The following is a 15344-nucleotide window of genomic DNA, read 5'->3' as shown; positions in this document are numbered from 1 at the left end:
CCATAATACTTCTGATTTACAAATCATCTGAACCACAGCCTGCTATGGACTTTGAGTGCTTTAACAGGTATGCTGCCTCTTACGTGTTGACAACCTAAATAATTAATGCTTCTAAGCATCCAGAGTTCTGAGGCTCCATGCTAAAATATGTGAATGAATTTCTCATGCAGGACTTCAAGGGGCTAAAAAAGGAAAACCCTGAAACAGAGATGCTAAAGCTCAGTTGTTTCCAGAATTTATTGACTTCTCAAAGGTGTTCAGCATTTTTTATGCTATCATTTACACTTCCAACAATCCATTAGCTGTATTCAGACCTCATATGCGAAAGGAAAATCTGACAGAGATTTCCCAACATCACTGAGGTATATTAAAGTCAGGAAAACATCAAATATATCTTCTGTTTGAGATCAAATGCACCCTGGAATTCCTATAAGGTTTGGCTTCTTTGGACCTGGATGTGCTCTCTGCCATGCTCCAGATTCTTGACCATGACTGAATTTTCTTCAGCTATTCTCTTTCCTCAGGCATACTTACCTTCTTAGAGCCCTCGTCTACTTTCGTCACCTTCTATGAATCTCCGTGATCACTCCCATGATCTCAGCACCCTCCTGATGAATTGCTCAATCCTGGACACACCCCCACATGAGCTCTGTATACTCTAACCTTTACAATGGTCTCCATGCACCACCCTTAGAAGCTGAGCGGGAACCTACACCTTAAGTGCTTCAATGTAGGAAGCGCAGGAAACGATGTTCATTCCTAATACCACACTATTTAACTCTCATGACCACTGTCTCACTCCTCTGACCGCAAACTATCTATTCGCATTCTCCCCATACCCACCTCAGTTTTGGGGACAATGTCTCACTGTAGTCCTGGCTAGCCTAGGCTATGTAGACCTAGCTGGCCTGGAACTTGCAGCAATCTCCCTGCCTCTGCTTCCCAGCCATTAGGATTCCAAGTGTGAGGCACCAGACCACCAGAGCTAACTTGAATGTAATCTCCTGATCTGCTGTCAGTCATTCAGACCTTCAGCCTTACCTTTCTGCCCTTACAGTCTGAGTTAGGCACTTTGCTTCTCTTTAGTCCAACCCACAGATTATCTCAAGCATGAATTCCTGAACAAGGCTTGGAGTATAAACAATCAAGAAGTCTCTATACGAGTTAATACTGATGTGGGGAAGTTGGTGGTTTTAAGTCTTGGTGTCACTATGTTGCTCACTTAGGTCTCAAATCCATCCTGCCATGTCAGGCTCCAGAGTGTCTGGTACAACAGGTATGTTATTACATCAAGATCTTCCAGGAAGTAGTGGGAATCCCAAGGAGAGGGTGGGACCCAGGGAAAAGAAATAAAGTCATGGGGTTGATTCATGCGTACTCGTTCATAAAAGAGGAGAAAAGAAGGGAATATATCAAATACTGGTGGCATCCGTGGAAGATGATTGCCTACCAGCACAGGAAAAACAATGAGCATTGCCTGACAAGTGCTTTCATAGCCACTCGTGACACCGAACCAGAGCTCCTCATTTACTCTTCTTTTTATCATATATCCATCAGCAACTAGAGACTTTTTAGAAGCCTGTCCTGTGCAGGCATTCATGATGAAGAATGAAGGATATAAGACCACACTAACCACTTACCATTAGAAATGCATCTAACTCTTGAACCCTCATTCCTGCTTGGGAATTGTGAGGGTCAATTGTCACCTGGGCAGACTCTAGAAGCATCTAGGAGACAATATGTAGACATGTCTGTGAGGAGGATTTAGACCTAGTTAACTGAGGTAGGAAGACCCAAACGTAGGTGCTCTCTTTCCATTGACTGGGTTTCTGGTCTGAATACAGAAAAGAGAACCGTGAGCTAATCACCAGCAATCATTTCTCTCTGCTTCCTAACTGTGGATGGAACACAAGCAGCTGTCCCGAGCTCCTGCAGTCACACACTCTGATAGACTCAAACTAAGCCCAAGCAAACCCTTTCACCCTTAAGCTGCTTTTATCAGGTATAACTCTCGGCAATGGGGAAAGTGACTAATACAAAATGTTCTAAAATTTCCTTCCCTTTCCCTAATTCTCCTTCCTTTTCATGGATCAACTTTGCTTCTCTGCAAATGGTCGATCAGTCATTGTGATTTAATCAGCAGTAATTAACTTTCATTTCCATTGGGCTCATTTAGATTTCATACTTTTAAGGATATCTTTCCTGAAGCTATATCTATGTCTCAGTCCTTTACCGCCCTGGTTGCTCAAATGGAGGTTATCCTACTTAGCTGTAACTGTCACCACGACACAGCTCAGGGCCACCTACAAGAGGAGTCTCAGTTGAAAGATTGCTCCGACAGACTGGCCAGTAGGGATTTCTGCAGGGATATTCTGACTGCTAATTGACGTATAAGGGCCCAACCTACTGTGGGCAGCACCATTCTTTGCCCAGAGGGTCCTAGTCTTTACAAGAATTCTCGCTAACTGTGGGTCTGGGACTGTGTTTGCTTTCTGCTTCAAGTTCCTGTTTGAGTTCTTGCCCTGCCCTCCTCCCTCAATGAGGGGCTGTAAACTATAAACTGAAATAAACCCATTCTTCCCTTAGCTTGTTTTTGTTTCCTGGGTTTTGTCATAGCACCATGAAGGAAAACAGAGCAGAGGTCTTCCCTAAAGCATTGTATCCAGACACTTTCTTATGGATTTCTCATCTCCTATCCTTCAGCACTCAAATCTCCAGACATGTATTTTAATTCAAGCAGTCTGTCATTTCTCAAATGTATGACAAAAACCAATCAAATGTCACACTACTGGGGTCTAGAAAGATGGCTCCGTGATTGTGGTTAAAGCTCTTGCAGAGGAGCAGATTTCAGTTCTCAGCAACCGTGTCAGTGGCTCACAGCTACCTAGAATATCGGCTCCAGCAGATCCACCCATACACACACACACACACACACACACACACACACACACACACACACACACACCACAATATACGTCTTTTAGAAACAATACCATAAAGGGGTTGGAAGTACAGCTCTGTGGTGAAGTACAATATGCCCAAGGACCTTTATTCCATCCATAGCAAGCGGGGGATGAGGGAGGGAAGGGGGAAGCTTCTCTTTATACTGACAACCAACTCTCTCTTCATTTCTTCTCTCTTACACATTGCAGCCAGTCTCAAGGCCCTAGAAACTCTGTTTACATGGAATGGTTTCTTAGGCGGCTCCTCCCATTTCTCTCAATTGTGGACCCTCAGAAGGCAAATATCTTGGCCTAAACAAATATACCCTAACTGGTGTATCTGTCTCAAAATATTTTCCTTTGGGCAGGTGCAGGTTTCCGAATATATCTTTTAAGAAATGTCTTTTCAGATATTCTCACCTGTGAAATGATTTTCAGAAGCTCCCTGACATGAGATGACCTAACCATCCCTTTAATGGACTCCGTCTTTCCTCTGCAGACTGACCTCTCTCTACCTTTTGCTTGAAGTCCTAGCTGTTTATTTAATTAATCATACTGCTTGCTGTTTCTTGCCATTGGGCCAAGCCTCTTACCATTAAACCTTCATTTGTACTAGTCCTACTTGAAAAAGAAGGGTCAAAGGATTACTTTACCGTTTATTAGTAAGCAAAAGCCGTGCACAAATATCACAAGACAAAAGGGAATCTGAACAAGCTATAGCCACCTAATTCCACTGCTCGCTCATTCAGGGTCTGAAATAGTCTGTGCTTCTCTCAACCCCACCATTTCATTTGGTCACAGCTGTGGCTGTTCCAAAAGAAAACTCGGCCCCTTGAATCAAAACGCTCCTCACTATTGGCTAGCAGACTAGTGACAGAAGTTCCATAACATACATAACATATATGTGTGGATGTTGTATGTATATAACACACACTTCAGGATATATTTGGTCTCTAATCCACCTTTTGGAATCCTCCATAAATATTGAGCGGTCATCAAGCCTTGCTTTGTCAGGAACTACAGTGCCGCTCTGCTTTGTCCTGAGAGAGTAGGAAGCTGCCTTCCAAGCTATGTGTAATATTAATGTAAGACAATTTACTTCCTGATTTGAACATGTAGCAGAAATTATAATTTTCTCAGACACTGAGAGTAACTAATTCTGGAAATAGCTGTTACTTACCCACAGACTCTGAAGTTTGACTGCCAACCACTCGGAGCAACATAGGCTGACTGCTATCAGACCTCTGCAGAGAGGTCGAAGGGGAGGACACTGTGGTGCCATTCACCTTGGCTTCAGCCTGGGGCTAAAGTATGCGACAGAAAAATAGTAGTGTTTTTTCACAATAAACTCAATAAAACTAAAAGAACACTATAGGCAAAAAATAGGAAGATTATAGACATTCAGGACTCAGACATTATTACCATTCCTACTTAGAAACTGCACAGAAATTGGGGAATGTGGGATATTTTATTGCTGATATGATTCATGGATATGCATTTGCATTTATAAAATGCAGAAAAATATAGATATGGAAGGACAAGAATATAAGTCAGCAAATTAAGAAGCTAAAACACTGAGAAGGCCAAGTAAGAACAGAGAAAATATAAAAACCCCAAGGGTAATGGAGAGTTTATATTCTTGAGAGGTATAAGTAACACAATATAAAGAACATTATTTTAAAATTTTAAATGCTCAGAAAACCTGGAGCCTGCCTGGCTCGGGTCTGTTTTAATGTTGTATCCTCCTATGTTCCCAGTGGAGACATAAATCTTTAAATTCTATGTTAGGGTTAGGAAAAGAAAAACCCCAAAGGTCTACCACAAAATATAACTACGGTCAGATAAGAGAAATTCATTTTAAACAGTCAAAACTTCATTTACAGATACCAAATGGAAATCTTCTGGCATTTCCCTATAAAGTGCATTTCCACTTGGCAAAAACCAATGGACAAAACCAAAAGCCGAAACATATTTGGAGATTAAAATGATACCAAAAAAAAAAAATACAAGTACTTTAAAGTTTAAGTACAAATGTCTGAGTTGTGTCTTTTGGTTTTATTTAAAAGAGGAAAGTGAGAGTTTGTAACTGGCCAGTAGTGGAGAGGTGGGGGCTTACCTGCTCCAGGAGCTGCCTCAGTCTATGTAACTGAGACTCCAGCTGCTTATTGTGGTCTTCCAGGATTTGCATCCTGGCTTCCAGGCGTCCTTTGTGTTGACGCAGTAGCTTGGCCTCAGCAATGAGCTCAGCATCCCTGGGACTCTGGGGAGAAGTGGGCATCATCTCTGGAGGAGACGGCAGTGGGGACAGGCCTTTATGCTCATGCTGCTGCTTCAGACGATCATACTCTGCCTGGAGATTCCTATATGTAGCAGAAGGTAAGAAAGAAATGAAGAAGTATTAATCACGTCACCAGATTTCATATAACTGGCAGACAGATGAAACTGACCATCACCAAACAAGAACAAGCAAAAGACAGGCACTAATGAATGGTTGGTATGATGATGATCTTACCGATGCTAAAGGAACAAAACAAAATTGGAAGCTTTCGACTGGTGTGTGAGGAGAGATGTTTTTCAGTTTTTAGGTCATGCTAATAGTCTCACGGGTGCTATGTTTAGATAAGTAAGCAGCAGAAGATTTCATCATTTTCTAAGTATTTCTTTATAATGTGAGATTAAAATTTTATGCCTCGATTCAGACTTTAATTTAAAAAATAAAAGTGTCAACAAAAATTTACAAGAATAAATGCACACGTGCGTACACACACACACACATACACACACACACACACACACACCATGTATTCATCATCCTGCTTAAATAAATTTAACACCTGCCATAATTTCTGCAAAACCTTTTTAGTTTTAGAGGATTTTTTTATTTTTGCATGCATGCATGCATATTATGCTGGTATAGAACCCAGGGTCCTGCACATTCCGATTTTTTTTTAAGAAGTAAAATCCAGCAGCCAAACCTGAAATGACCCCAGTGCACCTTACCAAACCCATAGCATACTCTCCTCAGCATCACCACTAAATAATGCCATACTGAATCCTATGTCCATCAATACCATGCATGTAGCCATGTGTTACCTTGAAATTAAGATGCACTTATTGCCTGTTTTTTACTTAGAAAAAAAGTAGTCATTTCATGTAATTCAATCTAGCATCACTACTTTGAATGTTCTTAAATCTTACATTTAAGAACTTTATGCTGAAGAATATACATACCATTATGAGGTGCTTTTTGCCTTCCACATCACATCATTTTTTTGCAGCTGCATCCATGTTGGTACATAATAATTTGTTATGTATTAAGGTTTTATCTTGTTGCTCGAATATGTCCAAGCTTTCAGTTTTCCACTATTACAAACCACGATGCAATGAACTTCCTTATAGCAGTTTCTTTGGATATTGGTTTAAAGGAGTCTATAAAACATATCTTGATGTGGGATTTGCAGAAGTGCTCTCCTAAATGGTTTTATCTATTTACTCTTTCAGCAGCAGTGGATGGAGTGTTCCTTTTGCCACACTCTTATAAACAACTTGGTATTAGCAGACATTCACATTTTGGACCATCTGATGACTACATTTTAACCTTCACATTTCTGATCACTGATGAATTGAACTTCTGTCATAACTGGCAGTTGAAACTGAAATGTGAAATGTCTCCCATATGCATGTTTTTTTTTAACACATTGTACCCAGCTGCTGGTGCTTTTTGGGAAGGCTGAAGAACCTTTTAAAGGGGTAAAACCTGGCTGTATGTATTAAGTCATCATGGGCAAACCTTGAGGCATTGTAGGCAGGATCTGACTTCTGGGTAAATTGTTTTCCTCTATTAAAATTCTTGATATAGTATAGATGCCTATTCTTTGTAAGGTAATATATATATATATATATATATATATATATATATATATAGTACACATTAGTTCATGCAATGATTTTTTTTTACATTTACTTATGTTACTTTATTGAGCCACCATGCAGGTGTTAATAGCTAATCCTCTGCAAAACCAAATGATCTTAACTACTGAGCTATTTTTTTAGCTTATCTTGCTATATTTTGGTGTACAGTTAATTTTGTGAACATTCTATAGTATAAAAATAAATTTCAAGCTGGGAGGTGGTGGCACACGCCTTTAATCCCAGCACTCAGGAGGCAGAGCCAGGCGGATCTTTGTGAGTTCGAGGCCAGCCTGGTCTACAAGAGCTAGTTCCAGGACAGTCACCAAAGCTACAGAGAAACCCTGTCTCAAAAAACAAAAAAAATAAATAAATTTCAACAAATTTCTTCACAGTTCTTGTTTTTATGTTTGGCTTAAGAAAATTTTCCTTAGAGTTACATTATAAAACTTAAAATTGTGGGTCAGGCCTTATTGTTGATGACAAGATTTACATTAAACATGGTGAAATCAAAGTGATGCCTAACTAGAGCCTTCACCCATACTAACTGGTGTTCACAGTACCAAAGGATACTCTGCATGCTACCAAAGCAGAAAGGAAAGTGACAACCCAACTACGAACTCTTTGATCTACAATGGTGACCTGTCTGAATGATAACCTGATGTAATAGTGGCACAAAAGTTGTAGAAGTAACCAATGACTATTTAATTTGATTTAAGGCTTACTCCATAGGATTGACCCCATGCCCGATACTGCTCAAGTGGCCAAGAACCTAAGACTAAATAGACCATGAACCCATGAGAAAACCAAATACGATTGTGCTATAGGATCATAGCAATAAAATGACTCAACGACATTTTGCTTTATCAACAGAGCAGTGTTTTACCCAGCCATCATCAGAGAAGACTCCTTCTCCTGTACATGGAAATAAATATAGAGACTCAAAACTCAATAATGTGCATCAAGTAAGAGACTTTGGAATACTCAGTCGTAAATGGGATCTATCAAATTCCCCCTCCCCAAGGGCTCAGGAAGCTTTGTGGAGGAGTAAGTCAGAAGACTGAAAGAGGCAGTAGGAACAGGAGACACTGAGGAAAAAGTGCCTTCCATATACAATAGTATTGACACACATATGAACTCGCAGAGTCTGTGGCAGCATCCACAGTGACTTCAGTGGTTTAAGCCAGATGGGGTTCTAGTGTTGAGCAGGGAAGTGGACAAACACCCATCACTAACCCAGGAGTTATCTCCAATTGACAACAGGCCACAAAGGAAAAAAATAGTTTTTTTTTTTTCAATGGAGTCTCACTGGATACACAAAACACTCTTAAAGGCAGGCCCAATGCCAAGAAGTAAATGGCTAATACAAAACAAATTCAATGGTACTTTTGAAGGTTTTTTTTTGTCTCAAAATGCTTTGTGTTCATTTTTTTAACCTCACAGATCTTTTACTTACATGTTATGGTTTCTAATTTTGTGTTTGTGTGAGATTTTTGTGTGTGCTGGTGTGGTCGTGTTTGTGTCTGTGTCTGTATGTGTTTCTTCTGCTTTCCCTTTGGCTCATTTTTTCCTGTTTGTTAGTTTTTCCCTATTCTGGTGTGTGTGTGTGTGTGTGTGTGTGTGTGTGTGTGTGTGTGTGTGTGCGTGTATGTGTAGTTGCCTGTTTGTTTCCTAATGACAGAAAGAAAGGGTGGGTGGGGACGATCTCAGAGGAGTTGGGGGAGAAGAAACTCTGATCAGAATTTCGTGTATAAAAAATCTATTTTCAATAAAAGTTAACATTATATAAAAAAAACCCATGGTTCCAAGAGATGGCTTAACAGGTAAGGTTTGCAGTCAAACTTGATGACCTGAATTCAAGCAGTGGGACTCAAATAGTGGAGGGAACGAACTTCTACAACTTGCCTTCTGACATCCGGGTATGTGCTATTGCAACACGTTCCGCCAAAACACACACAAAATAAATAGCATGTTCTTTTTTAAAAATATTGATTTTGTACCTTTTTAATTTGAAGCTTTAACTTTTCCAAAATCTATTTTTTTAATTGATTTTATTAAGCTCTACATTTTTCTCTGTTCCTCTCCCCTCCCCTCCCCTCCAGCCCTCCCCCAAGGTCCCCGTGCTCCGAATTTGTGTATAAAGTGAACATATGATCTCATTTTACTTTCCCCTCAATGATAAACACTCAGAACAACTCCACTCACTGTGTTGGATTTCTGTCATTGCCTGTGCAATGTATCAAGTGTCCATCCGCAGACAGTTGTGTTTCTGTGCTCTCTACTCTATTCCATTGGTTAGCATAGCTTCAGATCAATTGCTGTCTGGTATGGCTTCCCATTTCCACTCTATTCCTCCTCAAAATTATCTAGTTTATTCTATTCTCTTTGGTCTTCTGTGTAATTTTAGTATCGCATTGTCATATTTTAGGAAAATCCATGATCATATTTTGTGTTTGAATTATATTGAATTTAGATATTAAACTGGGAAGAACTGTGTTCATATAATTGAGTTTTCACACAGGAATGGGATAATGCTCCTCATAATTATTGTCTTATATCTATAATATTTTATATTTACAGTACTGTGTATTTCACTTTTTCCTCGTTGCTTTCTAATGCTTTTTGTTGTTGTTTGAGACAGAGCTTCGCCATGTAGCCCTGGCTGGACTGGAATTCTCTAAATAGACTAGGATGGCCTCAAATTCAGAGATTTTGCTTTTGTTCCCTAGTGCCTGGATTAAAGGTGTGAGCCACCATTGATGCTTATTTTTTATTTTTACTATTTTTAATAAGCACATTTGAGATACAGTTTCAATTCTGTGCATCAAAATTTTATATATGTGTATATTTCTTTATTTAATTCAGTTGCTTATTTTGTAATGATCATGATTTTCAAATTAAACAAATAGTGATTTAGAGGTACAGATTTTATATTTCCAGCCACTTTATTAATCATTTTAGTATAGTTTCTAATTCAGTTATATTTTATTCAGAGAATAGCTGTATGATACTAGTCCAAATATAATCTAACTATATAGTTCATAATCACTTTTTAAATGGGTACTTAAAAATGCATGTATGAGGCCAGGTGTGGTGGTACATGCCTTTAATACCAGCACTCAGTAGGCAGACACAGGCAGACCTCTGTGAGTTCAAGGCCAGTCTGGTCTAAAAAGTGAGTTCCAGGACAACCTGGGCTTTTACACAGAGAAACCTTGTCTTAAAAATCAACATCAACAAAAAAACCACACATGTTGATTTTCAAAAGACAGTATCCATAACTAGAGTGCGTTAATTTTGTTTACATTGTAGGTAAGTTTACTAAATTTCTGATTCCATTCAGCTAGTCAATTTCTTAGAGCAATGTTGAAATACAAATGGTTTGTTTCCCCTTTTGAATCTGTTATAACCTACTTATGTGGGGATTTATGCAGTTATATGCATAAAGACTTAGATCGCTATTGATTTTTTCCCTCTATAACTAATCCACAATATTACGGCATACAAATATTCCAGTGCTTTAGGATTTACTGAAAATACAATTACAAAGGAGGAAACTTGGCACTTGACTGGGTGGACTCTTGATAGCTTTCTTCTGGTTACAAAACCTAGCAAATAAGATTAAAGATTTCAGCTGTTCATAGATATTGTTTCATCAGGCAAGATAAATAAAGAGATACAGGCTGTGAGCAAGCAGGAGGTCTTCTACTGAATGGGAATCCAGTAAGCTAATCTCATGAATGAGTTAGAGCATTAGGGAAATGTTTTGTGCTCCGTATTAGAACAGGGGATGCCAAGATTTCCTAAAAATTCAGTGTCAGAAAGGTAGATTTCACAATGAGACAAAAACAAGACCTAATATACTTGTAGCTCATTCTTTTTATAAACTTATCTTGTACCAAGTAGCACAAACTTTTCAGGAATTTAGTTAAAATCATGAAGGAAATCAATGTTTGATCTTTTTGATTTATAAGGAATAGAATCATCAGTCGGCATTGAGTAACATCCTATTGCAATCAACCTTCACGAGCTGTCTGTCAAGTGTGATTCAAAGCAATCTACATTAGTAGAACAGGGATAAAAGCTTCATGGAAGTTAAGTTTCCTTTCTTTCAGCAAGATGCACTGTCCCTCTGGGTCTGAACCAGATGTATGTAGCTGTCTACATTAATTAAGTCCCATTTGTGAGCATTTATCAAGTCATCAATTAAATGTTTCTAGGAAACTAAACGTGTTCAGAACAGCCCATTCCACAGTAAATGTTCCTTCTCCTCCCTTGCAGTTACACACACGCACACACACAAAACAAAAAACAAAAAACTACTTTTGAGGCTAGAGAGATGGTTCAGTGTTTAAGACCCAGATTTGTTTCCTAGCACCCACATGATGGCTCACAACTGCCCTTAATCCCCATTTCAGGGGATCCAACATCCTCTTCTGAGCCTCCATGGCCACCAGGCATCCATTTGGTACCCTTATGTACATGCAAGCAAAATACTCATACACATAAAATAAATAAATATTAAAGAAAACTTTTTTCCATGAAACGGTACAACTGATGATACTTTTATGTAAAATTTTATTAAAGCTTCTGTCTACCAAATTGGGTCACTCATGATGTTCTTCACTGAAGCACTGTTTTTATACATTTATTTCTGGGTAATGTAACAAAGTTATGACTATGTTCTGTTCTCACTCACTGTCATGAAAGTACTGATAGAAGACTATCTCATCTGGGGACATATTCCTTGGGTTCCAGTTGTACACAAGCCTCTCTTTTTGTAATTTAGCATATGGGTGTCTCTGTTCAGACTCTGGCTTGAAGGCATGCTTGAAAAATATGTCTATGTTTTCCTTTATATTTTTTTCTAAACTCATTCTGTCTCTCTCCCTCCCTCCCTCCTTCCCTCCCTCCCTCCCTCCCTCCCTCCCTCCCTCCCTCCCTCCCTCTCTCCCTCCCCCCTCTCTCTCTCTCTCTCTCTCTCTCTCTCTCTCTCTCTCTCTCTCTCTCTCTCTCTCTCTGTGTGGAGTGGTTTTGCAGTTACCCCCATTCATCATTTCAGTCTACAGCCAGATGTTCTATTGCCATCTATAATGAATGAGGCAGACATCAACCATCTCACCACAAGGCAGTAAGTAGATTGCTTCAGATACTGCTTTCAAAATTGCGATGCTCACCTACCTACTACCTTCCTTTATTGTCCTATGGTCTATGCATTAGGCTCATGTCTGTATTTAAGTAGTAATTCAGTAAAGCAATCAAAATGCTCATGCTCAAATAAAAGTGTGTATGTGTACACACACACACACACACACACACATATACATACATGTAGGTATATTTTTGTGGAGGCCTGATTTCAAATAGTCATCTTGATTCTGATAACCCACTTTGTAGAAAGAATTTTAAACAGTTTTATGATATCAGGAGCCAGAAGGCCGCAAATTCATCTCACTTATTGCTCTCCACTATTTGCTTAGCACTATTTTTTTTTTGCCATTTCTGATTCACAGAGACATTTATATAGTTTTAAAATTCAGCTATGTCTTTCTCATTTTTCATTTCATATATTAACTGCTACTAGATAAATGGAACAAAGGAAGATTCCTTAATATAAGAGCTAATCTCATCTTAATCAGAGGATATTAGAGGATTTTGGAGATATATAGTAAAGGTTCTCTTTATTAGTTTACTACTCCAAGGTGACATGAGTCAAGCAAGTATTCTTCTGCTAAATAAAAATGTGATAAACATAGAGCTCTTAGTTCAGTAAACAAGTTGATTGTATGGTTTACAATTCTGGGGCTTTCAGGTGACGTATCTTGCTGCGACAAGAGTTCTGAAGTTATACATGACTCAAGGAAAGTTTCTTTACAAGGTCTCATTTCTGTAGCTATGGATATCTTAGAATTCACTCTATAGCCCAGGCTAGCCCTACAGCCTACAGAAAAAATTAGTTTCTTGGCTAACAACTAAATAAAATGCAAAATTGTTTAAATCTAAATTATCTTTTAAAGTATTTATAAACATTCAGGAGATTTATCAAGAAGCAGTAAAGCATATGAGGTTGAACTGGAAATGACTTTTAAAAACATTTAAATTAAAAATTATGTGTATGAGTGTATGCCTATATATGTGTGTGTGTGTATACATATATATATATATGTGTATATATATATATATATGTATATATATCTGTACACCATGAGCATACCTGGTATACCTGGCCAAAAGAGGTTTAGGATTCCCTAGAACTGGAGTTACAGATGGTTGTAGGCTGGCATGTGGGTACCAATAATTGAACCCAGATACTCTAGAAGAGCACCCAATGCCCAAAACCCTTGAGTATCTCTCCTGCCCTGTGGAGATGAGTTTAAGTGATATTTTGGTTTTGGGTTTTGCTCTGCTTTGTTTTGGTTTTAAAACAAGGCTTTATAATGCAGATTAGGATTCCTGAGAACTTAATGTGCAGGCCAGGCTGGCCTAGAACTCACAATCCTTCTGCATTAGAAGCATGTGGCATAATGCGGGGATTACCAAATGTTTTAGAACAAAGAAAATCATAGTCACAGAGTTGTTTGGTTGTAGTTTTGCTAGTGATTCATCAACAAAGGTCCTTAGCTCAATGCATTGTGTTCTCAAAGTTAAAATTATTCATATATCTTTGAAGTATATTATAATGCTAGAATTCTTTAAGATTTATTATTTTTAATTATAGGGGAGGGGCTATGTATACATGAGTTCAGGCTCCTGTGGAGATCAGAAAACAACACTTGATTCCCTGGAGCTGGAGTGAGAGATAGTTGTAAGTTACCTGACATTGGTGCTGAGAACTGAACTCGATCCTCTTAACCACTAAGCCATCCTTCTAGCCTTTAGATTTTTTAAATACAGTATTTATAACGCATGTTTGGTACTACAAATGACTGATAAGTTACTACTATGTAACTTCCATTCTAAGGTAAGAGGTCAATTTTGAGATGATGTTTTGCTATACAGTACCAACTGGCCTGGAACTCTGGCTCTGTTCCCTCTACATCCAAATGTCGGGTGTTATAAACATGTGCTGACTCCCAAGGTGAGTTGTTTTAATATTTTGGTACAAACACACACTTTACTCATTTTCATAGCTGCTTACCAATTTCTATTGCTAACTGCTAACATAACAGTTCCTTGAAGCTGTACATCTCACCCTACTGATACTCTAATTGTTAGGATGAAGTCACGGAGCAATTTCAGTACAGATGAATATATGTCAGGGATCAGACAATAACTCCACAGAGAATCTATTTACATTCTTGATTATGTTGTAAATTGTATTTCTCTGGTATCTCCCTAAAGAACACTAATTCAAATTCATTGCACAAGGCTTCTGTCACTACAATTTTTTCTTGTAGCCAGTCATGCTAAAAAAAGGTTTCCATCCATTATTAATTTCTTATTCTCTGTAGAGCTAAAACAACCTTCCATACTACAACTACACAGTTGTAGCTGATTAATTTTGACATAAAGTATACAAACATAGATGCCCAGATACAAATTTTTATTTTAACAAATTTTCTAAATACCTAATGGACAGAAAAGATGACTCAAATTGGCATGACTTATTGCCTCACCTCTACTAGTTCGAAATGCAAAAGCACCTGGCCTTTTTAGTAGTGATTTACAAGTATCTCTATGGCAATGCTACCTAGCACATATGATAAAGAAAAATACAGGCCTTTGTAATTTCCACTTAACATAGGTCATTTACTATCTAAATGGAATTCCCCTACTAAGAGTAATTACACAGTTATATAATTATAAGTAAATAAAGGCATTTTCCACTGATCAGCGAATTCTTAAGCAGTATTGTACGTTATACTTTTATAAAGTCTAAGATCACATAGAGTCTATATGTAGTATACATGTAAAAGGAACAGAACAGAGAAATTAGGCTCTACCCTCATGCAATATTAAAAACAATGGAAACATATCCACCAAAATCTTTATTAAAGCAAATGTAATAAATCATATAAAATTATGAGTCACTATACACTTAGTGAGTTAGTACTTCCTTTTTTAAAAAGGCATACTATTTTGCCAGAATGATGCATTTGAAAACTGGAAACTGCATAAACCCTTTCCATCATAACTCAACTATTTAAAGCTATATCAAAACACTTAATCAAGCGCCAAGTCAAAAATGCCTCTAGACCAAACAGAAGAAGATATTCATCTGACTTGGCATTACCAATGTTAATTAAGGAGAATCTCACGGAGTAGGAAATAAGAGTATGCATATTTTAGACTTGCCTTGAGCAAAACGGTAAAAATGGGAGGACGCCCCCAGGCTCATTTCTAATCCTTTTTTTTTGCTTAACAGAGTCCCCCCTTTGAAGAAATCACAGAGTTCTTAATTCTACCCCTTTCCAACTGATTTACTATGTTTAAAGACAGATCTTATAGAAGAAACTTAATACTTACTGGATTTTAGAATAATGGATAATTTTT

At 38.1% G+C, this 15344-nt stretch overlaps 1 protein-coding gene across 1 annotated transcript in view; it reads right to left on the bottom strand.

Annotated features, from left to right (window-relative positions):
* Positions 1-15344, bottom strand: part of Dmd (dystrophin) — a 1847711-nt gene that overhangs the window by 25029 nt on the left and 1807338 nt on the right. The window contains 2 exon segments of the mRNA XM_038316167.1: positions 4123-4246; positions 5059-5302. Of these exon segments, the coding sequence (XP_038172095.1) occupies positions 4123-4246; positions 5059-5302 (368 nt within the window).

This window comes from Arvicola amphibius, chromosome X (genome assembly GCF_903992535.2).
Source record: "Arvicola amphibius chromosome X, mArvAmp1.2, whole genome shotgun sequence".
Classification (NCBI taxonomy): Eukaryota; Metazoa; Chordata; class Mammalia; order Rodentia; family Cricetidae; genus Arvicola; species Arvicola amphibius.
This window is presented reverse-complemented; position numbering and strand designations above follow the sequence as displayed.